At 38.3% G+C, this 27,749-nt stretch overlaps 1 protein-coding gene across 6 annotated transcripts in view; it reads right to left on the reverse strand.

Moving 5' to 3' along the window:
• Positions 1-2,766: 2,766 nt before the first annotated feature.
• Positions 2,767-27,749, reverse strand: part of gigyf1a (GRB10 interacting GYF protein 1a) — a 40,843-nt gene continuing 15,860 nt past the window's right edge. For 2 of the 6 annotated variants that reach the window (XM_062994292.1, XM_062994289.1), the window contains exons 10-25: positions 26,877-27,053; positions 24,581-24,729; positions 24,242-24,401; positions 22,624-22,790; positions 21,612-21,736; positions 18,732-18,832; positions 16,516-16,589; positions 16,274-16,399; positions 15,988-16,164; positions 15,056-15,231; positions 14,790-14,959; positions 12,607-12,767; positions 11,921-11,968; positions 11,041-11,185; positions 6,507-9,872; positions 2,767-4,893 (exon numbers count right to left, since the gene is read on the reverse strand). In XM_062994292.1, the coding sequence (XP_062850362.1) occupies positions 9,805-9,872; positions 11,041-11,185; positions 11,921-11,968; positions 12,607-12,767; positions 14,790-14,959; positions 15,056-15,231; positions 15,988-16,164; positions 16,274-16,399; positions 16,516-16,589; positions 18,732-18,832; positions 21,612-21,736; positions 22,624-22,790; positions 24,242-24,401; positions 24,581-24,729; positions 26,877-27,053 (2,024 nt within the window). In that variant the 3' untranslated portion in view covers positions 2,767-4,893; positions 6,507-9,804. Of the gene's footprint in view, positions 4,894-6,506; positions 9,873-11,040; positions 11,186-11,920; positions 11,969-12,606; positions 12,768-14,789; positions 14,960-15,055; positions 15,232-15,987; positions 16,165-16,273; positions 16,400-16,515; positions 16,590-18,731; positions 18,833-21,611; positions 21,737-22,623; positions 22,791-24,241; positions 24,402-24,580; positions 24,730-26,876; positions 27,054-27,749 lie in introns of those variants that run through there. The other 4 variants (XM_062994290.1, XM_062994291.1, XM_062994293.1 and 1 more) reach the window with 4 other exon arrangements.

Genomic DNA, 27,749 nt, shown 5'->3' on the forward strand with positions numbered 1-27,749 from the left:
CTGCATGTTTACACTCGCAGGAAGCCGCCATATCTCCAAACTCTCGCGAGATTTCGCGGTGTTCAAAACATTTACGCAGTTCTTAAAACAACCAGCAGAGCGCAGAAAAACAGCTCGGTCCACAAGCGCTTTACAAATAAAGGCTTAACAACCAACGTAATCTAGAACTTCTAGAAGTTGTATTTAATATAGTAAGTGTAATGCTATGTATTGCATTTTTAAGTAAACACAGTGGGTGGCCATTGTAGAGACTTTCGAGGATGGACAGAAGTTGCCATAGGCACTGTGACTGGCCTGTGACTATGCAGCCCCATCAGCCCCTCAGGTTGTCAGCTAAAGCAGCGTCCTCTCTGCCGTATTTGAAGCCTGATAAAGAGTTTTGAATATTAAAATAACAAAATCCAAACAAAAATAGCGTTCTGCTGTTGGTGTCATTGTGCGTTTTTATATGGATTTGGGTGCCTTCGTGCAAGTTTGTGCGTCTTCGTTAGTTTTCGTTGTCTTAGATCGCCTTCGTGCGCTATCATGCATCTTCGTGCATTTTCGTGCGTGTCTGTGCTTCTTCGTGCATCTTCGTGCATTTTCGTGCGTGTCTGAGCTTCTTCGTGCATCTTCGTGCATTTTCGTGCGTGTCTGTGCTTCTTCGTGCATCTTCGTGCATTTTCGTGCGTGTCTGAGCTTCTTCGTGCATCTTCGTGCATTTTCGTGCGTGTCTGTGCTTCTTCGTGCATCTTCGTGATCGTTCGTACCTTATCGTTCTAGTTCGTCCTCCTTCGTGCGCTTATATTAACACGTGTCATGACTTACTGAAAATAGTGTTGCCATGGTGTAGTTTTTTCATAGTTTTAGGCATTTTAAGCTCTGATATTTCACAGTTTTATCATGAAAATTAACTAAACAAAACTGTTCTCGTTAAACAAGGAACTATTTCAGATTAACAACACAGGTACGGTTTAAGTAAAAAAAAAAATTTAAAAAACATCTGCTACAGCAAACACCCAACGTTTGCACATGCAATATTTATTTTATTTCTTTAACTATATAAAATCATTGATACATATACTTTTCTTTTTGAAAACTTGTTTAATCAGTCTTCTGCTCCAAGGGCAGCCTGATACAGAAATTTTATGGGAAATACTTACAGTACATATTTCACCCAAAGGTTGCCAGATTTCAACAACCCACACGGCAAATAAAAAACCCTATGATCCAGATGATGTATGACATTGCTGCCGTGCAGTTAGGGTTTGGTTATTAGGTAACAGCCATTTTGATTAAGTCCATAGTTTTGTTGATAGCGTTGCTTTATTGTGAGATATAGGGAGCAAGTCAAAGCTGTAATGACAATATACAGGGAGGGAGGGCGGCCGGCCCCTTTCAAAATTTAGATATGCTTAATATGTACCCCTCAATATACTGATGTATTATGAATTTTGAATAACCATATTTCACTTACAAGCTTTGCATAATGTTAGGGTTTGTCAGTGTTCCCATCAGTTGTTGATATGGTTGTTTTTAAATGCCTGGAACTCTCTTCCCCAGGCTGTCACCTGTTACTGGACTAAGTTACTTTAACCCAGTCGTGTGGCCATAATTATTTGGCCCTTATCAAACTCACTCCAGTCTTTATGCATTCCCAATAGTGCAATACTTTTAAAAATCATGAAACTTTTAGCAATGATATGAAAAGCATGATGTACTTTGAAAGCATATATACAGTTTAAAAAGAACTAGTCTAATTTAGGGCTAATTTATCTCTACTGAGATATATACAAAACCTTGTGAAAGATATGTTGGCTTAAACAAGGAATGGGGGGGGGGGGGGGGAAATACAAAGAACACCTAATGACGATGGGTCTCAAAATAACTACAAGGGTTGAAGTACATACTACTGTTTTAAATAGTCTCTCAAATAGTGCACTTTTAATAGTATACAGTAGTTACACACTAGCACACCGGGTGCATTTTTCACTAACAACATGACAACTCGTAGCAGTAGAAATCAATAACAAATGTTATCTTTAAAATGTACTCCAACATTAAAAAAACCTCTGCACTGGAGGTAAGACTGAATTTCTGTGCATTGGTGCTAAATACTGTGCTTTCAACCATGAGTAAGAGGTGTTCCAGAGATGGATCAGGTTAAAAAGCCTGTGAGCATGACCCCATGATATTTTATTAACCATGACAGCTAGTAATGTATTGAATGTCTTATTCTTATCACTTTGCTGTCTTGCAATCAATTCTACAAAGAGTTTTTATAAAAGCTGTTTCTCACCATATTAACGCTTAATTCGTAGCTGATGGTCAGGTACAAAAGTAAGATTATTAGCTGTCACAGCTTAAGCCTAGATTCCTTTGAGCTTTTAAAACAATCGGACGGCACCGTCACCTCACAGCAAGAAGGTCCTAGGTTCGATCCCCAGGTGGGGCAGGGTCCTTTTTGTGTGGAGTTTGCATGTTCTCCCCATGTCTGCGTGGGTTTCCTCCGGGAGCTCCGGTTTCCTCCTGCACGGTGAGGTGAATTGAAGATACAAAATTGTCCATGACTGTGTTTGACATTAAACTCATTGAACTGATGAATCTTGTGTAATGAGTACATACCATTTGTCATGAATGTAACCGAGTGTAAAACATGACGTTAAAATCCTAATAAATAAATACATTAAAAAACATTAATCACTGCAGTATATTTCCTAACTATTTACTGAAGAACTAATAATCACAATTAGTTAAAATGTAAAACATTAAAACACCAGTCAACACTCTTAATATTGAGTTTATTTAGTATTTATCTTCTCAAACAAACAAAAACCCAAACTATTTACAGTCAGATTAATCAGGACGTTATCAGTTTATGATTTCAATGTTATCTCATTTTATGTACAGGGCAAATCCGACATCCAGAATGAAAAGCCAAAAATAACATTGTCTCGTCTGCACCAATAAGGCCTTTACATGCAAATGGCATGGCAAAAAGAGTTGATTCGAACTCTGAAATACTGATTTTGTTTTCTCGCTTTATCCAAAGACCAAGACTTAAGACATACTTAAGAAATCCTAAAAGGTTCTGACGTCCCTGTAACTATTATTCAGTGTGGCTTTAAATGGTTAATTTATGATTAAAACTCAATGCCAATATAGTTAGTGCAGCCTGCATTTATCCTTTTTCTTGCAGTCTTGCAGATATATTCTTAACAGAGCCCCTCAACGAAGATAATCCACCAACCTATCACCACCACAAGAGAGCATAAAACCTAGAATACAATCTGCAGCCTTTGAAGCCAAACTACAAAGCAATGCCATTTTTAATAGCTCAATAAAGAAAAGGCGTTTTAATTTATGAGCAATGCCACAACGTATAACCGTAATGCAGCTCAAATCTTAGTAACTGGCGCTTGTCTTGAATAAATGGAGATACTAATAGGATAGGTGGACATTACAGAGTGAAAAGGGTTTACAATAGTGGGGAGACTGGGAGGGGGGTTGAATAGGGTCTAATGTACAATCTTCTCATTTCAGTCAAAATGTAGTCAAGCAGCCAAGCTTGGTTTTCACCATTTGTTTCTGGTGGGCAGTCTAAGCTTTTGCGGTTAAGGTACTGGACCATTAATTGGTAGGTCACTGGTTCAAGTTACACAACTTCAAAAGTTGCCAATACTGGGCCCTTTACCCACAAATAAGTTGCTTTGGATAAAGTGTCTGCTAAATGCCGCAAATGTAAATGCTTCTTAAATTTTACACTGCTGCTACAAGGCAAGTGCTGATAAATAAGGCAAGTCTGTCAAGCAAACTTGTGTAGATTTTGTTTCAGTACCATCACAAATCACTAATCAGTTTCAACATGCCCAGTTAAAGTGTCGGTCATAATGAAACCACTTACTATTCAGACAGACCTGGTGACAGACAATAACAACAATCCCAAACAATGCTTAAGCACTTGGTGTTTGGGAGTCCATGAGATCAGGGATGGCATCCATCCTTGCTATCAATTAAACTACCCAAGCACGATCTTGTGCCTAATAATGATGCATGAGCTGCAGCTCAAAAAGAGGTGATGGTTGGCTTCATGTGTCTATGAGCTACCCCTTATCCTACCAGATTGGTAGCTGACATTAGTGACTACATTGGGAGAAAATGAAATTTAAAAACAAATGGCCAGATTCTTCAATCTGGTTAAAATGAAGGGCTCATTGACTGTGTTTTTTTCCAGAAACATACATTACACCTAATCCTAAACCAAAGCTTTTGATCTAGTTCATGACTTGATTAGTTTAAGGATTAATATTTATGTAAAATTCCATTAACAAAACCTGATCAGATCAAACATGGGCTTGTCTGTACAGTTAAGGCATGTCATTAAGGAAAGAACTTAGGAAATCTCACAACCACAAAGAAAAGCAGTAATCCCATTTGCACCAATTATAGAGCAGCCCATTGCCAAAGCAACAAAGTCTTTGTATGGTTGAATATGGTTTAATTAAGACTGCAGTTGCTGGAAGCTAAATTTACACCGGTGTTGCTGAACGTGTGCCGTGCATGTCTCAGCAGGTGTGTGGGTTAGCCATGTATGTAGGGCTGCTAGTCTGTACAAGTTTCAGCTGTTCCAAAGTTCCAGTATCCAGTGTTTTCTGCATTCGGCTCTCCCTTTTTTTTAGGCACCTGCGATGAAGGCCAGCAAAAAAAATGAAGGGTAGATCTGCACACCTCTCTTCTTTCCACAGTTCAGTCATTGTACAGGGTTCTGCGAAGAAGTGGACGTCAGGTGGCATGTAGCTTTAGTGGTCAGACAGCAGAGGAAAACGATGAGATGGAAGAAAGAGAAGGAAGAAAGAGAAGAAAAAAAAAAAAAGAACTGACCACAATCCTCTTCAAAATGTCTGGAATACTGGTCTACAATAAGAAAGAAAATGAATACAGCAGAATTAAAATTTAATAAGTTTAAAATTGACAAGAAAACATACATTTGGGCGATATGCCAAAATCAATATGTCAAAGGATACATGTTTTAATATGGAGGTAATCAGCTCTGGACAAACTGCAGCAGTTTTCCCACTATTTTTCTTAAACGAAATTGAAACATGACAAAAGCATGTCATGATTTATCCAAATTATTTTAATTCAGCGTGATGGTTCGGTGCTATCCAAAAAAAGACTAAAATCAAGGCCAAATCACCCTCTGGACAGAGACTGCCAATTCATCACAGAATGACACGCGTTTACTCACTTGTTTATCTACACCAAGTAGGGATGTAACGATTCACCACAATACAGATTCAAAAATTCCACGATTCAAATCGTAAAATGAATCGATATTCACTTTAAACATCAGAGGGCACTGGCGCTATACACCTCGCCTTGATGACGTCACTGGCGCTATACGCCTGGTTGCCAAATTCGGGGTTTTTCAGCCAAATTGGGCTTAATTCAAAATTGTTTTGCATAGTTTGTACCTACCTCAGAAATAAAAGGGCATTCATTATTTAGATATATAAAAGTATCACAAATACAGTATTTTATTATATTTTTTTAAGAGAAATAACAGAAGGAAACTTTGTCAACATTTGTCTTCAATTTCAGTAAAAAAAAAAATCAGGAAAAAATGGTAACGTGAACCCAGTATCGTGAATCGCATCGTAGGTAGAGTGTATCGTTACATCCCTAACACCAAGTCATTTAGTGCAATTAATTCAACTGCTATATATACTTGGAATGGTGGAAACCGGAGTACCCAGAGCAAACCTATGAGAACTCCTCACGTTTATGTATTACAAGGTGGAACCGCAAGACAGGTGACACCCACTTTTCCGGTTGTGCAGGCTAAATAAATATCACTGTATTTGGTAGATATCTTTTGAACTACTGCAATAATAATGATAATAATAATGCAGGATTGCTGTTATCACAATACAAATTCATTATAGAAAGCCAATTAACTAAGTTGAACGCAACAACTGCAGGTGCAGCAGATTTTAAGTAGGGAAGTGAATTTTACAGTGCCTAATAGCATAGCTCAAAGTTACAAACTACAACTCAAGCAGAACATGTCCCAAATCTCACACCTCTGTACTAAACAGTCTTATTATTGCATTATGGTTTAGTTACACACTGTGTAGTATAATACACTGAAAATGCCATAAATACAGCCAGCCAGTCAAATACCAAAGCGTTAGATCACATCTTTGATTGTAGTTTCAGATTTTTAAAAAAATACATATTAAATACTTGAAATTATACCAAATGTAAAAGTAAATGGGAGAGCAAAAACTAATTAATTTAAATTAACAATATCAAATAACTGAGCTAAAAAAAACCCTGATGGTACAAACTTTACTCGGGTCATCTGTAATCTAAACTGTCTTGTGAGAACATTTATAGTTAAATAAATGCACTTAAATGTAATAGCTAGATTATATAACCAATGACTTATCGCCCAGCCCAGAATTAAAAAAAAAAACTAAAATACTAATGCAAACTAAGAAACTAAAATAAAATGAGGTACTTACTTGACAGTTCTGTTGGTGCAGTGACAGGCAACTCCATTTAATACCACAAATCCACAGCTGGACAGCAGCCTGATTCATGTCCTCCATTCTTCTTGTACTCTACTTCTTTTTTTAGTCTTTTTTTAATTCACCTGAATATACAATCCACAAATATCCAAAAATCCAGGCCTCTGATTTCTGTTTGTCAGCCTGCACCCAGAATCGAGCAGTTAATAGATGTTCCTTCTGGATGGGCAGTCCGGCATCATGAGCATGTCCATTGTTCGAAGGAAATCTCTAGAGAACCAGGGTTTAGTTAACAATGCCGAAGACGGAGTAGAATTTTAAGTCCTTAAACAACATTCACAATGTCTGATGTCTTATTAGCCTACTTCATTGGTGTGTAATCAAGCATGTGTCCAGTCAAAATCCTCTATGTACATGCACACAGGGAGTGAAAATCCTGTTTTTTTTTTTGCTGATCCTAAGTGTCCAGTCATAATTCAACAATACCCACAGTTCCGTTGTGTTCCTCTTCATGTCCCCACAGGGTCCTCACAGTTTCGAGCATGTGAAAAGTGCATAGTGAGTGAGAACATCGAGGCAGTTTGCGTTTATTCGTTATCTTCATAAGGATCACAAATCAACTGCCGTGACACTCCCATTACCCATGTGGAAACAGAAAGGCTATTTACAGTCCAAAAAACAAAACCAAAAAAAGAGTAGACGCTGAGGTTTTACACACATATGCCAAATTTTCTTTCATTTGTGTCTGTACTTTTTAAATCTTAGACAAAAATCCATTTTTTCGATAGCAAACAGGAAATAAAATCTAGACTCCAGTTCTAGCTACTCTGGGGAAGAAAACCGTTAAAGCATCAACAATGGCAATCGTGCATTTAAGTACCAAAAATGGTCTGTGCTGCTTTTGATTTTGCTCTTTTCCATGATCAAGAACCACTTCTCACTGAATAAAAAACATATAAATCCACTGGAAAAAAAGGGAAAAAAAACAGGCAAAAAAGTAAACAAACAAACAAACAAAAACAAATTCAGTAAACAAACATGGTCAACTCTGTAATGACTCCAGCACCCAATCCCCACAAATTCGTCACAAAGTCACAAATTTGGAGACACAATCATTCTTTATGCAACACATATTTCACTACAGGAGGAAGGGATGTGCTGTTATGTGATTACTACAGCCCCGCCTCCTCAAATGTTTCTGAGCTGACCATTTCTGAGTTTCTCCGAAATGAGAAAAAAAATGCACCCAGAAAAGTCCAAGTGTTTTTCTGTAAACAACCGAAACTCCAGTATGGAATATTTCTTTTACTTTTTCACTTTCATAGTCAGAATGTCTGTATGAACAGGATTGTAAAGGCAGTGTCTTCTAGCCATAGCCGTTCCATCAGCTTACTGAGCAAAAAGACGACCGTGTCTTTTCTTTGTTCTCAAAGTCCGACTAGGCCTCCGTTTCTGCGTTGAATAAAAATCCGGCTTTTTAGTTTTTCACCTTTTTTGGAATACATTCATTGTTTTACTTAAGAAAGACATAACACACTTCACATGGTGGCAATGAAACTATAAACTAAAGGAAAACCATTAAATTGAAAAAAAAAAAATGTAGCAGCCCCAAGTGCTCGTTTATAGTCCAAATACTTTTGTCTGTATTACATGTGTATATTAGTTTCATATTCGCCATAAAGTCATCATTAACAACAATAACAAACAAGTAACATATGAACATTTTTGTGCACAGTTTGGTGCACTTGCACAGTTTGATGGGATCTATTTAAGCCAGTCAGTCACTCATTTAGGAGTAAGAGAGTGGACAAAAAAGGCAATGTAAGCCACATCCCCGAATAGTGGACAACCCATTATGGACTGTCTCTAGGCTACACTAGAAAAACTACAGAGAATGGTGCGCGTAGTGCACAAAGCTCTTTGTTTATAAGCATGGGAGAGTGGTGTCCATGTATAAGCACACACCCCTGAAAATAATGTCTTAATGGCAGCAATGAACTCCAACCACTCGCCCTTTAAGTTCCTAGGCACATGTGTGGACAGAAACAAGCGCACACAAACACACTTCCATGTACTACACACGCACTCGCTCAGCTGCAGACATACACGATAACCCTCAGTACTTGGCCCATGAGCCTACTAGAGGCACTGGTATGAGTGAAAAAGGAAAGGGAAAAATGCATGCAAAAATATGTAAAAGAAGCTAAAGCTTTCCACTGGTTGCATCTACAGCTTTTAAATCAGGGGATGAGGAAACGAGCAATAAAGAAAGGATGGGTTGTGCCACTGCCCTCTGTCCCCCTCGATCAATTTAACATTCTGCGAATCTACAAAACTCACACGTTCTCACGACATAAATTTTCACCACTCACATTCTCATGAAATACAAAACTGTGATTTGCTTGAAAACTCACTGAATGGCCGTTTGTGTCATTTCACACATCTTGGTATCTTGATAAGCAATGCGAAAAAAATTGTGCAGACTGTTATGCTTGAAACACACACTCATACGCTCACTGACTCGCACAAAAATATTAATCTCCATTACATATATACTAAACCATTTTTTTTTTTTTTTTTTCTCATTTTTTTATACAAGTGCAAATTTCAAGTTTTGAGCAAAATGTTATTTTATATAGCTTTTTATATAAACTTTTTTTAATAAAAAAAAAAAACAGTGTTTGTCTTTAAAGAGAAATTTGTCTTTTTCTGATACGGTTTGAACAAAAAGGACGGTCCCTCATGATTCTCTACCACTGCTCTTGCATTATCCAGTTCTAACACTATACACACATAGTATATATATTTATGTGGGAATAGTTCTGAATCCATACCACATACTTATACATGTAAAATCTTTAAAAGAAAAAAAAAACTAAAAAAAAACAAAACACAACCACCCCTATCCGTATACCGCCTTTATAAAGTGCATTAGTATAAGTAAGGTGCTTATTGGTTTAAGTGCCAGAAGTTTATTCACCCCCACAAAACCCAATCACCCCGTTCCCCATCACTCTACCTCCTGATCAGTCGGGCACTGTGGGAGCCTGAAGCTCTAATGGGAGTAAAGGAGGATGACTGCTCCAATAACATTTTACCCATTTCTACTTCAAATACAGTCTCCTCTTATTCTCCTCCTTCTACCTCATACACACACACCCCTCTCTGTATATACTGGCTCTCCCTCCCACCCCTCCCGCCCCACCCGAACCCCAGCAGTGCACATTGAACTTGCGGAGTCTGATTAGTTGGACCCGCGGATAAAAGGCCTCAGGTAGCTATTGCTGTGGACTCAGTAATCCTCCACCATCTCCATCTCGCTCAGGCTCATCCGATCCCCTGCACCATGGAATGAGTATCCTAGACACACACACACACACACACACACACACACACACACAACCCAGGTATGAGAATCTGAAGGCACCACATAGTATAGTGCATAGTATATTATCAAGCATTTACATTTTGCGCATTTGGCATTTAGCTCTTATCCAGAGCGACTTCCAGAAGTGCTCCCACAGTAAACATTTCACTCTAGTTCAAGTAGACAACAGTCCAAGCATACAAATCTGTTGAAACTCTGTTAGAAGTTTTGTTTTATGCTATAAAAAGGTAAGCTTATTTTATTGCTCAGTTTAAATGCTTAGTAAATAAGAGCAAAAAATAAAAAACTCAATGAACATTTCTCTTTACATCTGTTATCTATTCTAATTATATATTGTTACAACACTATATACAGTTTAAGTTGAAAAGGCTACAAACATTTGTATGGCATGTGAATATAAGAGACATGTATTTTAATGACTTCTGTAACAGTTCTTTTTCCTTACTTAGCCACCTTTGACTTTGTACTACACAATGAATGAAGAATGAAGGCTTGCATGAGTAAAAACTAAACTACATTCTCTTTTTAATTTAAAGTCTTGCTCAACAGTGGCAACCTGGTAGTGGTGGGGCTTGAACCAGCAACCTTCTAACTACTAGTCAGACACAGGCAATTTTTTTTTAAAATAAACGAGATAAACAAAGATAAAAGCTGGGACAGTATGGAAAATGCAAATAAAAAAAATGAAATGCAGAAATGGATGCATCTTAATAAATGAAATATCTTGTGTTCATATTGTCCACAATGAAATAAGTCACAGTAAATGTAGAAAAGACTGTCACAAATCTTACTGATTTGGGGCTGTCAATACTAGGTGTGCTTTTTGTGTATTTTTGATGCAGCAAATTGTCATATTTTCATAAACCCACAAAAATCTAGTTTATTAAAGCATTTTAGACGAAGATGCGTTCCTATCAGTCAGTCACAGAAATCACTCAACTCTATCATACATAACACCTTTAACCACAATGTCAGTTGTAATTAAAATGTCCACATTAGGCACATGTATATGTGCTTTGTTGCCCACCACTAATGTCAGTACACAATTATTATTCCAATAAGAAACAGTAGAAATAAAGAGAAACAGACACATCAAAAGAAGTAAAGTGTTAGAGCAAAAGCAAAATAAAAAAAGGATACCTAAAATGCTTGGATCAGAGTGAAGCATCATGGGTTGTTTCTTCTTCAGTTTTCCTGCCTGGTCATAGCCCATGCCTCCCTTCCCAGAATGCACTGCCTGGAACACGGACTGCAGAGTGGCTGGGTTCATCCCCCTCATAGAATCCTAATGAGAGAGGAAAAAAAAAAAAACATTGAGGATGGAACAATGATGTTTAGATGACATACCTAATTACAAACAATAATCTATATCTGCGATGGGCATTTGGGCCCAAAAATGGCCCATCTTACATTTTAGGGTGCTTGGGTGGCACAGCGGTAGAACACTATGCTAGTACGCCATTGTGGAGTTTTTTAACTTGCAAGACATGGCTGGGTTCCAACACAAACACGACTGGCCGTGTTTATGGGATGGAAAGTTGGACACGGTCTCTTCCCACTGCCACTGCAGTACTCAATCTTCGAGACTGGTCTAAGCACTTTCGCAATTGGGAAGAAGGAGGAGGGTGTTGAAGGTAGACAATATGGCTCTGTGTGGAAACCCAGCACCGGTGGATGATAAGAAGCGGATGCAGAATGGACACATGTCGGAGGGGGATGATCCAGATCTCTTTAATCAGACCGGGAGTTGTTCAAAAAGCAGCAGATTCACCATTGAGAATTGAAATTGACAAGATTGGGAGCTAGGGGTGTCCAAAATGAATAAAAACCCACACATTTTAAGGCCGTAATACCTCAGCCATACAAAGCAGGGAGTCACCGAGATTATTAGCTGGCTGGGTGATATAGAAATAGGTAATACAGAAAGCCTTTGTAAGCCAGAAGAACACTAGCCAACTGCAGATATCTCAGAATAAAGAGTACAGGGCAGGTTAAATGTTAATTAGGTTAATTGTTTTACCTGCAGAGCAAAGTTGTTCATGGTAAGCCCACCAACATCTTTAGAGAGCTGGTAAATACAAAGAAGAAAGGATATTGGGTTAAAGCTAAGCAAAACACGAACACACACAACCCTCAAAACAGAGTTTTGTTGTAAATATAAGGCTCCCAACCAATACCTTAAAGCCATCAGATAATGCAATCTGAAACCTAAAAGCCATGCACTAGTTCTATGCAGAAATGCCATAGAGTTCTCTGGGGCTGAGCTCATGTCAGGTGGATCAAGACAGTAAAAATGTGCCCTGTGATCATATGAGTTCATGTTTAAGCTTGTTTTGGAGAAAAACTGATGCAGAGTTATCCATGCCAAATAAGAAAAGGACCATTCAGGCCGTTATCAGTAAAAGGTGCAAGCGCTAACAATGTCATTGACAGGGCTGCATCAGTGCCCACAGCATGGTCAAAGGTACCACTGATGGGCAGGCATATACATGATTTAGGAGACATATAACGCATCAACCTGACACATTTTCCTAGGAAATCCATGGTTATTTTAGCAAGGCAACGCCAGACCTCATTGTGCAAACGCTACAACAGTGTGGTTTCATATACACAGTGTGCGTGTGCTTGACTGGACTGCCTGCAGTCCAGACTTATCTCCTATACAAAATGATGAATCATGAAATGATATACATAAGCCTTACACACCTGCTGCTGTCTCTGGTGGTTGGCTTTCTGTTTGGCACGGCGCTCCAGGAACTGCTTGGCAAACTCTTTGGCTTCCACAGTGTCCCCCAGGTAGGAGCGAATAAAGTCCAGGACCTCATACGGTGACTCCACCTCCTTTAAATAGGCTACAATGGTGGCCACTGTCACAGAGTCGAGAAAATAAAGTACAAGGGAAGGTGTTATAGATTTTAATGCTCAGTTTTAAAAAAACTTCCATAGGGCAATTTCTCCTGTATAATGATACTCAGAGTCTGGAGATACATTCCAACCAGCCCCCAACTAAGCTAAAAAATATTATTAGCACACTACAAACATTATAGTTAGATGTCTCCGTGGTTAAAGTATTGGATTAGTGAAATAAAGTACTGGTCACTGCTTCAGGCCCCACCACTGCCAAATTCATTTAGAATTGCAAGTCACTTACAGCTGCCCATGAAAGACCAGTAAAAAAACAGGAGCAAATTATTACTACCATTCTGCAGAAACTAGAAAAACAAGCAGCTATGTACATTTTCATCTGTACTTGTATTATATTGTTATCAGTTAAATGGAGACACACAAGTGGCTCAAGGCTGTTGGCTGACAATGTGTTTGCTCTAAAGTGGCTTTACTGATAAAATATTTCTATGTATTTATGGTTTAAAAATAAAAAATGTTGCAGAAATGTTGAAGGATTTACTGCGTCTGGAGTATTTTTTTAAATGGTTGTATTTAAAATAGTAAGAAAATTGTATAAGAGTAAGAAAAACAAATATTGGATTTACTATTCATCATGCATTAAGCACAGAGTAAGCACAGTACCTGTATTCCACCCAAGATGCACTTACAGTATTTAGGATACAACTGCTTTTTTCTTTTTTTTTATATGATGAATATAAATACCACTCAAAACATATATCTGTATACATGATGACTGACAGCACTCAACACAAGGTTTTCTGCCATGCACCCTTTAATGCACAGAATTTGTACATTTGACATTTGTATTATAATATTACATGAGAATATGGTTTTTACATGCACATGCTTGACAATTCCCAATCTAAACCTGAATGTTATAAATCATGGCGTTTATTAGAAAATGACTTCATTTGTGCTATAACAATATATATTCTAATATGACAGATTCTTATTTCATTGGTTAATGAACTATTTAGGATAACTGCATTACTTAATACTGCTTGTATGCTTTATATTGCCAAAGCTTTTATTAGACTAATATGAGGCCATCTGCTCTATTGGTTAGAAAAGGCACTCCAGTGAAATATGACTATTTCATTCCACTCACAATTTGTGTGTGTTGGAGAAACTGATACAGTAATAAAACTTCATATTTAGCAGCCACAGCAAGTTGATATTTGTAGGTCTATTCTTTGGAACCTCACTCCCATTTCATTAACACTAAATACAAGCACTACTTAGGGATTTTACATGTGGTTTTTCAAAGTTTATTCTTAAGATATAATGATATAGTCTTTTTAATGATTTTTTTCCCACCCATTTAAGTCATGTCTGGAGCCTCTCTTTCTCTTATTGCTGCCAGCACTCCCACCTTCGACTAAGGAGAGCCGTGGCTATCACAAGTCCACCCAGCTGACACATGTGCAGTGGCTGATTGCTTCTTTTCATTGTCAGGTGCAAGGCCTCACAGAGCGCAGTATTGCGTTTGGAGAGCCAAGCACCTCCATCTGTAATTGGTCATCCACCGTGCAGGCGCCGTGACCGGCTGGCAGAGGTTGTAAAGGCAGCAGCGACAAGGAACTGGGACCCTGCTTTGACCATTGTCCCTCTCCCCAACAGACACACAGCCAATCGTGTGTCTGTGTAAGTGCCCAGCCAACTGATAGCACAGTCGGGATTTAAACTGTGGTGGGCTGGCGCGTTAGACCACTGCACCACCTGAGTGCCCTTTTTAATGTTTTTTAACAAAAAGCCAGCATTTAGCCATGATTACTTTCTGTCCAATTCTGCACATATAACAATAGGGAACTGGGCTTTAATTTATTTAACAGATAACACCACTTAGCAAAGGTAAAATACCATAGTACGCTACCAAAATGTTAACCTGAATATATGGCTGACCTTTAGACTGTCAGATGACTATTATTATTGTGCATATAAGCCTATTACATAAAACAGAAAGAAAAATAAACTGTGTTTACCATCCAGGGAGGAGTTGGAGTTGTTGGCAGAGGTATTAAGAGCATGCAGCATCTGCTCACACCATGTGGTAAAGCCATCCTGAGTCTTCATCCCCTGCAGAAGCTTCAGCAAGCGCTCTTCGTCCTCTGTCCGCTTGCGTCGGTTGATCATCATGTATGGGTCTGTACTACTAACAGAAAGGCAGATACACATTTTTTTATACAAACCCACTAGTGCAATGCATTCAAGAATAACCTTAAACACTTTCTGAGAGGTTTGCATGTACCTGAGCGATGGGCTGCTGCGACTGTTCTTCAGGCCCATGTTGCTGCGAATGGCACTCTGGTTCTTAAGAGCCTCGTCCCAAACACCCATGCTCCCTCCTGAGGGACTGCTTCCCCCTGGTGCCTTCCCATCCATGCCACCAGATGCCCACAGAGAACCCACACCATCAGGAGCCCACTTTGGAGAAAGAAAAAATGCTGCATGAAGAAGACTGAAGGTACATATATTTGTGCAAACACTTTATTGTTTGAGTTTGCAAAAGTGTTTTATTTGATACAGTATATGCTGATGAGCCTAAACATTAGGACCACTCACCAAATACGCTGCAAAACAGCTCTACCATAGACACTGACCTGTGACTATGCAGCCCCATACATAATTTGAGCCACAGTAGCCCTTCTGTTGGTCTGTACCAGATGCCATAGCCTTCACGTCCTCTGGCATCAATAAGTCTTGGCTTGTCTTTCCTCAAACCTCTATTGCTGGGTACTCACCAGAGCACCCTTTTGCTGGTCATCACGCCATAATGATTTCATCCTTAATTAAAGTCACCCAGATCTTTATGCCTCATTATATTTAATGTATTCAACACATAAACTATGAGTAACTACCATCAGCCCAATATTTTTATTTATTTATTAGGATTTTAACGTCATGTTTTACACACTTTGGTTACATTCATGACAGAACAGGTAGTTACTTGTTACACAAGATTCATAAGTTCAATCTTAACAATTTTGTATCTCCAATTCACCTCACTTGCGTGTCTTTGGACCGTGGGAGAAAACCGGAGCTCCCGAAAGAAACCCACACAGCTATGGGAAGAACATGCAAACTCCATGGGGTTTAGGGTGCACATATTTGTCATAAAATGTACGTATATACAATGTCTGTCTAATTTTCTTTGTTAATTTAAACAAAAGTGTGCTTTACTCTTTGTTGCTGCTGGGCTCTATGCTGTTGTTTGTAGACCCTTTCTGCCTCCTGTTGAAGATCCATCACATTCATGGGCTTGTTCTGCTTTCCCAGTCCAGGCACGGGGCCTCCGCTCCATCCTGAGCCTGAAGCACCCTGACGCGGAGCTTGCTGCAGCAGCTTCACCAGCAGCTCCTGTTAAAAGACAGAAACAGCCAAAAAGACGTGAAGTAAAAACCACATACGTACAGCTCTATGCTTTATGCAGTTAATAAGCAAGGACATAGAAATGATTATTCTTTGCCTGTTTGCGCCTAAAGAGTTCTTCCTCTTCTCTCCTCTTCTGTTCTTCTTGCTGCCTCCTTTTTTCGTCTCTTCGTTTTCGCTCTTCCTCCTTCGCCCTGAGTTCAGCCTCTCGTCTCTCCTGGAGCTGCAAAACAGACAAAGCATAGTTTTTCAGAGACAATTAGTGTGAAGGTGTAACGTAGTACCCACTTAATTACAATGGTGCCTCAACCTCAGGCAAACGGGAGGCACTGTACTCACCTTCTGAAGCTGTTCAAGAATTGGACCCTGAGTTGAAGAATTCATTGGTAAGTCCCATAGAATGGCCTCACCACCTGAGAGACAGAAAACGTATTATAGATCATACTAAAATGTAAATCCTGCTATGACAATTAATACTAACAAACTTGAGCAAAGTGTTGGCAAATGTTAATGGCAAGGTCACAGCATTTCAGCTAAAATTATATTTACTAAAACTAGTTTCAACTAGACAAGTTTCAACTGTTTGTTTGTGGCTGGGCAATAGTAAATAATTTGTGATCTGACCTTCAAATTTAGTTTGATTATTCTTTTGATTACGAATGTGAATTATTGATTCCTTTTCCCATTAGAGGTTGCCACAGCAGATCATTCGTCTGTATATTTTGCAGCCCTCCTTATAATAGACACTAGGTGTGCATATGTCAATGTCAATTTACATGTGACCTTTCAATCAGGCCAGTACTTCAATTGCTAGTGTATGATTCAGTGTAAGAATGCTGAATCATACACAACACTCATTTTCTTTAAACATGACAAGCTAAATTACTACCTAAGAGTTCTATTTTTTGATTCAAGCCACCAGAGTGCGTTGTTCCTAAAGTGTTTTGACTTTTCCAAAAGGTCATGTGCAAATTTTAGACGTTCTCCTCTGTGCTGTGCTTTTTTCTTTAGTAGTTTTGTGTGTTGCATAACGCCAGGAACAATTACTTGTGATCCATAAACTTGATGGCGTTTAAGAATATTTTGCTCTGTATTTAAATGAAGCTTATGAAGCTCCTTTACCCTCACCATAAGTGCATTCAAATCACTCCAGTAGCTCCCTGTGAAGGGGACTATTCCAGACATTTTAAGTGACATTCCAAACCATAGGGAAAGTGTTCAGTTTGAAGGTAACTTAAAACTGCGTAGGGAGTCATGAGTAACGGTTTATCACTATACGTACAGCATACGTTTTGCACCTAATTTCATAATAAAAATGATGCTGATTGACCTGAAGGCAGCAGGAACAGCAGTTTCACCAAACAATAATCATTCAACAGGGCCATAATGTACAAATAAATATGTAGACAAATCAGGACACTTTGGAACAACTTTGTGTCAAGAATTTATTCCAAAGCATCATATAAGTTAAGCAAAGTAAAGTATGCCAATAATTCAAGTTTATTAAAAGAAGTGTGGCATTTAACTTGTAACAACACAAAATAAATGCTTTTATTTTTGCTATTCTTTTTAATAGTTTTTATACTTAGATCACGACAGAAATGTGAAGTCCTAGATCCTAAAACTTGTAAAGTTTTCAGTTTCCTGATTGCATGTGAATCTGTCCTGTTTCTGTCTAATTTTAAGAAATTGTTCTATATTTGTTGTTCTCTCTCATAATTTAGCTAATTTTTAATGAACTGTCTTATGCTGCTCTCTTTGTTTTTATCTTAATTATTCTTGATGTTGATGTACTATTTCGATTCTGTACTATGATTTGTATGGTGTACGTATTTGTTTTGATTATTTGTCTTATGTAAAGCGTCTTTGAGTATCTTGAAAAGCGCTATATAAATAAAATGTATTATTATTATTATTATTATACATGAAGCTGACAGTAAAGTTTACCCATCAATAATGGTGCATTATATGAAAGCAGCAAATGGTACAAGGGGGGCTACGTCACACTAATGTTACTTTAATCTTTGCTAAAAAATGACCAACAATGTAAAAGTATTCAGCAAATGTCCAAATATGCTGCAAAATCCAACAGAATGTGAACAACTTTTGGGTGTTAACTTTTACATAGCCAATCACGAGATATATAACACATAAAATAACCATAAAATTACATTTATTCCCACACAATATAATACATGGCTGTGGTTCAATAGTGCTGTGTCAATGCTAGTAGAAAGTAAGGGGCATTTCGAAAAAAGGAATTCAACCAGATGAAGTTCACTGGTATCACGTGACTAATAGTGTAGGAAATACAAAGGCATTGCTTAGAGACCTTGTGAAATGAAATCCAGCACATGTTTGCCACATGATGTGTGGAATTATCAGCACTGGAAATGTCTTTTATAATGACACCAGGTACAATTTGAATGATGAAAAATGTTCTGTCATTTACATTCTAATACAGTGTTTGAAAATGAAAGTGGATTGATGGGAGAAATGTTTAGAGAGAATGTGTGTGTATGTATGTATGCATATGTGTACATGTGTGTGCATACCTGTTGGCTGTGAGGCTGAGGTATGCATGTCCCACATGGACCCTGTATCTGGCACTGATATTGATCTGTTCATCGAAGGCATCATACCCTGCTCTCCGCACCTACACAAGCAAGTGGGAAAAAGTAACAAACTTTCTTAGGTGTGTGGAAAGAGGGGTATTGAATAAAGGGCAAAGCTAACAATTAGACAATTCTTTTATTTTAAATGAGATGTAAATGGTAGTGTCTTATTCATACAAGAATCTTTCATTTTGGGCTTTTGGGGTTTGTTGTGTTTGCTAAAGTTTTGCTAAAGCAGCAGCAAGACACCTTTACAAGGCCAAACAGATTTAGATATATAGTACTGTTTAAGACATTTAAAGTTGTTTAACTGCACATGTTTTGTACAGCACTTGGAGATGATGTGTTTTTTATGTGTGGTTGGGAATTTACTGCAAATAATGTGAAAAGCCGTTTTGTTGAGAAGCCCCTTTCCCCACCGCTGATCCTGAAAAATATATGCCTTATCTCAAAAAAGCCCTGGATAATAACTACAAGCAAAAGTGAACTTTATTTTATGCACAAAGTGATAAGGCAAACGTATGAAGTTGTTAAACATTGCACAAGTGGACAGGACCAGCGGAATCCTCACGCCTACTTGTTCTGACTCAGCAAATCTATCCAAGTGCAGCTAAAAGATAAGCAATACAAAGATAGTGAAGAGCTCTAAATTATTAATTAACACAGATATGCCAAACATCTACTCAAATGATGCCTGCAAATAAAAACTATGCTGGCAGATTTCCAAAAAACATTAGTTGTTCCTCAGATTCAAACAAATTAATATCTTAACTGGCTAGGGGTGATAAAAAATTGAAAATTAGCTTTACCGGAATTCACAGTTTCCCATAATCAGTTTTTTTTTTTATTCAGCTGAAGGATGTACAATTTAAGCAGAAAAAAAAAAAAAAAAATTCTTTTCTTTCTGCATTTTCTCCCATTTTTTCCCAATTCAGCGTATTCAATTTGTCTTCCGCTGCTGGGGGATCCCTGATTGCAGTCAAGGTGGGTATATTGCTGCTTGCGCCTCCTCCGACCCGCATGCAGGCCTTAGCCGAACCCTTTTCCACACATGCATTCCCCGCACAGGCGCCTTCCTATCTGCTTTCGCAGCATTTGAAGACCCCATGCACATAGTCCGGTCATCCCGCCCTAGCAGAAACGTGTCTGCCGTTATGCCAATTTGTTTGTTTGTTTATTTGGTTTTTCTAACACCTTGTTTACTCTGTTGAGTTATTTCAAGGCAGAACCAGTTATTTGGAGCAGGAATTTATTGCGTTTTTAAAAAAGTCCTCAAGTTTGTATTTGTAAGAAAGTTTATGATCATGTTTGCATTGTTTCTGGTAAAGATATTGCTTATAGAGTCAGTTGTTTTCAGTCTCTCTCTCTCTCTCTCTCTCTCTGTTATATTTAACACATTCTATGAAAATGTGTTTTATAGTAATGATGGCTTGACATAGGTTGCATACAGGGGGCTCCTCTCTTCTTATCAAATATGAATGTGTGAGTTGGGTGTGTCCGATACGGCATATTGTGTATAAGGTTTGTTCTGTCCGTTTTTCCAGAAATGTTGTTTGATGAGTCGTTATATCAGGACAGATTTCATGCAGTTTATTATTGGTTTGTGAATTCCATTCTGATTGCCACTGGTTTAGTATGTATACTGTTATTAGAGTGAAGAAGTCGGAGCGTGATGTGCCAATTATGCTCGCTAGAGAGAAAGTTTTTTCAGCCGCCAGCAGAAATAACTTGAGTAATAACTTTACCTAAAACAGTTATGCTTGCACAGATTACGTTATAGATTGTTTTGGTAAATAAACACACATTACTCAATGCAATAGCAATTATTAAATGCTAAATCATAATAAATGAATGACAGCACACAGCTTGTATTTTGCTGTTTTTTTAATCCACTTTCTTCTAGTATAGCCTGAATTAATGTATTTATTTTGGTTTCAATGCCATGTTTAACATGTATGTGTCATTTTTTGGCAAGATAGGTATTATGTTTCTGTATGCTTTTTTATTTTGTCTTTATAATTTGGGCTTTTTATATTTAAATTTTTATGACTAGTACAGCCTGAAAAAGTAAAATTTGATCTAAACAGCTAGCTGGTAAGAAAACGGGAGGATAAAAAGTCAGATTCTTATAAAAGTTTATTAGTGTAAGTGTATTAGCTCTGCTCTAAACGGTCAGAGTACAGTGTCAAAATCTTACCACCCCATTGCCAACAAGGTTTGCTTATAATAAACTGTAAAATATGCAAATGCAAATGTGTAATTATTTGTGTACTGACAGTAGCATGTTAAAATAACCAACACTGGGTGTTATTAATAGTGATGATGCAAACGATCTGTGATAAGCTGAATACAGAAACCTGTAAAGAAAGGAATCAGTGGAGCTATGAAGCATCAATGCTACATTTTGAACAATTTGTTATACAACTTAAATTAACCATGAATTAAATACCAATTTATCAATGCTTTGTTTGTTTTTAATGCTGTGTTTGCACATCACTGTGATATTTACAGCAAGAGCGTTTTTTTATGTTTTTACCAGGGTCTGTCTTATGTATATGTATTCGATCTATAATCTTCGTCTTTTTTTGTTATTATCTTGGGACTCAATCAGGATTTGCTTTAATATTTTTTAGTAACACGTGACCGACAGGCTTCACATGGTAAAAATTAAACAATGAAGGATTTTAGCTGTACACATGGATGAGCGAACACTTTCAATTTGTTTGCAAATATCACAACAATTATTGACAACCAAAGTAAGGATTTCTATTTTATGAGCATTTAAATTAATGTTAGCAGAGTCATTTATAATCTACATACCTGTTAATGAGCTGAAATAGCTGCTGCTGCTGCTGCTGCTGCTGTTGCTGTTGCAGTTGCTGGTAGAGTGCTGCAGCCGCAGCTAACTCCTGCTGCTTCTTCAGCCTATCCTGATCTAGATTACACTAAGGAGCAAAGACAAAGACACACATTAATGTTTGGACTCAAATTCAGTAAAAGAAAATCAGGTAGGAGTCAGAAATTGCATGAAATCACTTAAACCTCACTTTAGCTCCCTTACACACATGTCCCAGTATTAACCATTGTATACCAGAGCCTTAATAACCAGTAATGCGACAAAGCAATTTGCCAGGTGAGATTCTAGTACAATTATAGGGAAAAGAGTGTCTAATACATCAGTGAGTAAAGAAATACTAGTCAAGTTATTTAAAGCAGTTGTCTCCATTTGTGGATTACGGCTCCCACTGTGGTTCAGTGGAGTCCCAACAAACCACTTTTAGGAGACCACTTTCAAGGAGACCACAGATTTTAATGTTTCAATGACCTTGAATGAACATTAGAATGTGGTATCACATGCTGCTGATGGAGGCCTTCTAGCCCACGTCACATTGCCAGACAGGTTCTATTTAAGGGATGTTAAGATTCAACAGGACTAGCAATAATCTTGCCTGGGTGAGGCTTATAAAACTGAACCCAACTGCTCTCTAAATTTGGTTAACTGGTTGATTTAGTAGTTAAGGGGGCAATTCATTTTCACCAAATCATTAAACTAAAGTGCTTTAGTGTAGCAATCAGACTAAAATGCTTCTGTATAGCAATCACTACATTAAAATGCTGCAGTGTAGCAATCATAAAACCTAAATGCTTCAGTGTAGCATAACAATCACCACATTAAAATGCTGCAGTGTAGCAATCATAAAACCTAAATGCTTCAGTGTGGCAAGCACCAAACCAAAATGCCTCAGTGTAGCATAGCAATCAGCAAACTAAAATACATTAACAGAAGTTTCTCTAACTATGTTTTTGAGTGTGTGTGTGTGTGTGCACTCACCAGCAGCGGTGGTGGGGAGGGCCCGGGGGCGAAGGGTACACGGCCCCACATTTTAATGACATCCCCCAGAGGCTGGAAGCCCTCGTCACAGCCCCGCTTCACCAGCAGAGACATGCTAAAGTAGCCTGCCTGAAACCACTCGCACATCTCCACAGTGCTAAAAGGGCCTGCGGGAGAGTGAGCGTAAAACACAGTTATTACACAGTAACTAGCTATGTCTTCACTCCCACAAACATTCCCACTCCCACAGATTCCAAAAACCTTTAGAGGGAACCTTAAAAGCTAGCAGGCAACAAAACGGCACATGATGGTCTCATTATTAATACACACTTCAGAAACAGTTACATTAGCCATGAGAAATATTCCACACCCCTCACCTTATAAGAAATTATGTTAATGTGTATAGAATTAAATGAAAATACACAAAAAGTCTCACTAAAGAGATTAATAATATGTATTGATACAGGCAAGCAATTTTAATAAGATACATAACTGAGCTGAAAAGAAAAACATCTAGTTCTTTTAATGAATGTCCATGTTAAAGCCCCAGTTTCAGTACTTGGTAAAACATCCTTTTGCTTTGATAACCTCTAATAAGTGATCTTGGTTAGTGCTAACAAGCTCTTGACACCTCTCTTATGAAATCTTTATCCATTCATTTTGTGCGAAAGCTTCCAGCTCACTCAGGTTTGATGGCTTTTATGTTGCAACTGCTTTCTTTACATCCCACCAAATATTTTCTATAGGACTAAAATCTGAAGACTGAGAGGGCCACTCCAGAACTGATTTCTTTAAGCAAGCTTTAATTGATTTAGAAGTGTGCTTGGAATCATTGTCTTGCTGAAAGATCCAATTATCACCAAGGATTTATCAGAATGCCATGGTATTTCTGTAAATTCATGATGCCAGTCACATGGTCAAAACTGCCAGTTCTTGCAGCAGATAAAAACATCCTCAAACCCACATCACTGATCAACTCCATGCTTGACCGTGGGGATCTATATGGCCAAATAGTTCCAGTTTTGATTCGTCTGGACAATACTACCAGTGGTGTCTTTACAAATGTTCAATGTTTTGGAAAACTTCTTCCCCATTTGGGGTAATGAAAAAATTTCCTTACTTAGCTTTTTGTGACAGTTCCTTAGACACCTTGCACACTTGAATCTCTGGGTGGTGTTCATATAACACATCACAGCAACAAATTGAGGGGTTGTTATTGTGTTCTTAATAGGTTAATTGTGTTGTAAACCAACTTACTAGTTGACTAGTGGTAGATTTTAAGATCGCAGTGATATGTAGGGTTAAATAACTGTGTCATGGCAGCATTATCAAAATATCCTGTTGCTCTATATGCTACACCAACCAGTTTTATTGTTTATTTGCTGCATCATTCAACTGATAAAGACTGCATTGAAAGCTTTATCTAAATGTGCAGAAAATTAGTTATAAATTCTTGTTTTCCTCGAGGGTTAAATATTTCTGATTGCAACTATATCTTAAAAAACAGCAGTATAAAATCAGTAAGATTTACACTACTGTGAATTAAGGATATTGTCTCAATGTTTACTCTATTTGTGCTATGTTTCAATATTAAAGATTTTAGAGACTTATGACCCACCCTGGATCTCTCCCTGTGGGTCTTTGTAGAACCACTTCATGGCAGAATCATGGGAGAGAGGCAGGGCAGCTGCAGTGTTTCTGCTTTCGTGCAGTGTCTGGGTAAAACACTCTTCTTCCGGAGATGTGTCCTGAAGAGCTGCAACCATTTTCTCTGCCTCCTGCACACACAAAAACAGTGACATATGGAGTTTTAATCTCTCAGTCATACATATTGACAGACAGCGCAGCAGTAAACCCCCAGGCTTATCACGTGTGAAATATTCAAGCTTTATTTCTCTCTCCGGTGATGACCTTTCAATGTTTTTTGTTTCAGAATGCATTAGTAATGTCCTGTTACCTGCTGCAGGTGCTTCAATCCCTCATCATCCTCAGGGTCACCCCCCGTTAGTGGGAGATCAGTAGCAGCAGAGGAAGATGAAGGAGGGGATGAAGGCAGACTGGAGGAGGCACTCGGGCTCAGCTCGGACACAGGTTCTGGTAACACTACTACACATACATACAGACAGACACCACCACGTATAGGTCACGAACAGTTCTTTTTGCACTACTTTTGGCAAGTAGGTTTTCTAAAGCAACTTACAATTAAGCTAATCATTAAATGAACATTGAACTTCATTTCCTGTCTGATTGGAAGTATTTAAATTAATTTATGCAATTTCAGTTAGAAAATATAAAATATCAATATGAAATTGCAACTCCCTCCTGGACCAGCTCCAGTCTACCTTAGAGAACTCATCACACCCAGCTCTGCACCATGCGACCTCCGAGCCACTAGTCTCGTTCACCTTGATCCTCCAAACCAGAACTCAGGGAAGATGAGCATCAAAGCTCTTTTCTGTACTAGAACCATAATGGTGGAGCAAACTTTCCCTGTCTGTTTGAACGTCTGAGTCTCTCACTGTCTTTAAAAGACAATTAAAAACCCACTTTTTTATTAAGCACTTAAGCTGAGTGCTAATGTACTTACTAAAGCTCTTATTTATTTCTCAAAAAAAAAAAAAACTTTGTTCCAACAGGGTTTCAGCAGATTTGTATCCTTGGACTGTTCTCTACTTAAACTAGAGTAGTTTAGAGTAGAGTGTTTACTGTCAAAGCACTTCTGTAAGTCGCTCTGGATAAGAGAGCTTCTGCTAAACGCTGAAAATGGTAATGTAAATGTAAAATATTAGTCACACAGAAGTGACGGGCTTAGCTCAAGAGACCCATAGTGGCAGCTAAGCAAGTCAGGATTTACACACACCACCTTGCAAATAGTAATCCAGGGCCATGCATTTACATGATAAGCCTTTTGAACTTTGTTCACTCTGTTTGGGTGCATATAGCTGCTTACTGGAGTGTTTAAGCCTTTCATATGATACTGCTGACTGTGCCACAGAGTGACTAGCTTAAATACATTATATAATATTGACTGACATTATTGGCAGTTCATTTACATGCAGTTTTGTATGGAATGTTTTTTAATTTAAAACAAGGCTCTGCAATGGTCGTCATTTGGAGACATGAGAAGCTAAAAACGGAAACATTTCTCCCTATTTCACAGTTTACTAGTCGCCATGCTGTATTTTCTCTTTTATGTTGAACAGTTCAGGGTTTTGTGAAACGGTAAGGATCAGTTCCGCTCCACCACGTTTGTGATTTGCTTCTGTCTGCATGAATTGTCTGCAAACAATTATTCTCATTGGCAGCGTTTTGAAAAAACTTGACAAACTTGGTCAAAGTTTAATCATACTGAACTTTGAGCGCAGCAGGGCAAATCAGGTAAAAGCATGGCAAATCAGGGAAGCACAGTGGCAAAGTAGCACCGCCTAACTCCACAGGAAATAATGGAACAGCCAGCGAACTTGAGAACTCAGCTATCTCAGTGTTCTACAGTTGCACCACTGTTTGTTTGTTTTTGTTTATTGCCATTCCAGCTCAATTTGGCAATGTACATGGCATTATATGTGGGTTCAAAAACCAAGTTTAAGTTAAATCAAAATTAATGTATTATATTTGGTTTTTTATTTTTAGATAATTCAAGAAATTAAGTATTTTTTGTGGATTAGTGTGTTGGAAGAGATCTTTCATATTAGTGTCTTTGTAATATGTTTTTCTGCTATTGTCGATGGCTTGGCATTCTGTCAGGATATGTTTTATTGATAACTGTGATCCACAGTACTGGCAGTTTGGCGCATCTTCCCCCAAGAGAAGGTGTCTGTGCGTCAAGGCTGAATGTCCTATACGGCATCTTGTTAAAACCGTTTGGTCGTGTCTTCTCATTGGATAATGGGTAGGGGTTCTGTCAAGTTGTGGCTTGATTTCATAAAGTTTGTTGGCTGTGTTGCGATTCCATTCCTCTTGCCATGTGTTTTTGCAAAGTGATCGGATTGCGTAAAGGGCATCAGTGGGTGGGACATAACAGTTGCACCACTGAGTGCCCAATTCCATTCAGATGTGTGTGCTGCGCAGCATAAAGATTTTTAATAACGACATAAATCTGTTTGTTATACTGGACCCACAGTCTATGCTGTTATTGCACCATTCAAAGATTACTAAAGAAGTACCTGACTGAGGCATAGACACAGCTAAAGTGGCAGTACTTTACAGAGAATCTGAGGTTAAGAGTGGACAAACACAGCAGAAAGGCTAAATACCTTCACTTGGCATCTTGCTGGCTATGGCAGGCAAAGGCTGAGGATCCTCCGGAGCTGTGGGGGCAACAGAGGGAGTGGGCTCGGCCTGAAGAGCAGTGAGGAACGGAGGAGGAGAAGGAGAGGAGGGAGGGAGAGACTTTACCTCTACCTCAGACACAGCTGCCAAATCAGTCTCATCTAATCACAAAGGAGACAGAAAATGTTAATACTGTTGGAAAAGTGAACATGATAATATGTGCACTGTGTGTCTAATAAGGAATTAGTTTTAATATAAGATGTGGCCAACTGCTCTACAAGTCGGTCATGTCCTTGCTTGGGGTGCTCTATGGCCACTGAGGCTGTAATGCAACCAGCAAAGGTTGCAAGATGGCACAAGGAAATTAAGTAAACTTCACACAACAAATAGCAATCGTGGTGAAGGTACAGGGGTCTCCTTAAATTATCAGTGCCAAAATGAATAAATAAGAGCATTCAGCCACAGCAAACAACTCAGACATCACTGTCAGTACAACAGATTTTATAATTTCCAAGTGGAATTTGTGCACAATTTAGTACAATCAAAACACTTGGAAGAAGACACTCTGACAAAACAGATCAAACCAAACCAAAGTCACATTTTTGTGCAAGAATTTAGCTTGTTATGGCTGGAGAAAGAAGGGTTTCATCTATGAACTCAAGAACTACACAACCACAGTTTAGTATGAAAAATTATTCACACAAATGATGACCTTTAACATCAAAGGGATCGTTCGACCAGCAAGCAACAAAGTATAAACACCTCCCATCACCAATATACTCAAACAACAAAGAGTTACACTGCTATTAGATGTAAGCTTTACTAGTAGATTCAGTGCAAATTAATACATCAGTATA

Source organism: Trichomycterus rosablanca, chromosome 4 (genome assembly GCF_030014385.1).
Source record: "Trichomycterus rosablanca isolate fTriRos1 chromosome 4, fTriRos1.hap1, whole genome shotgun sequence".
Classification (NCBI taxonomy): Eukaryota; Metazoa; Chordata; class Actinopteri; order Siluriformes; family Trichomycteridae; genus Trichomycterus; species Trichomycterus rosablanca.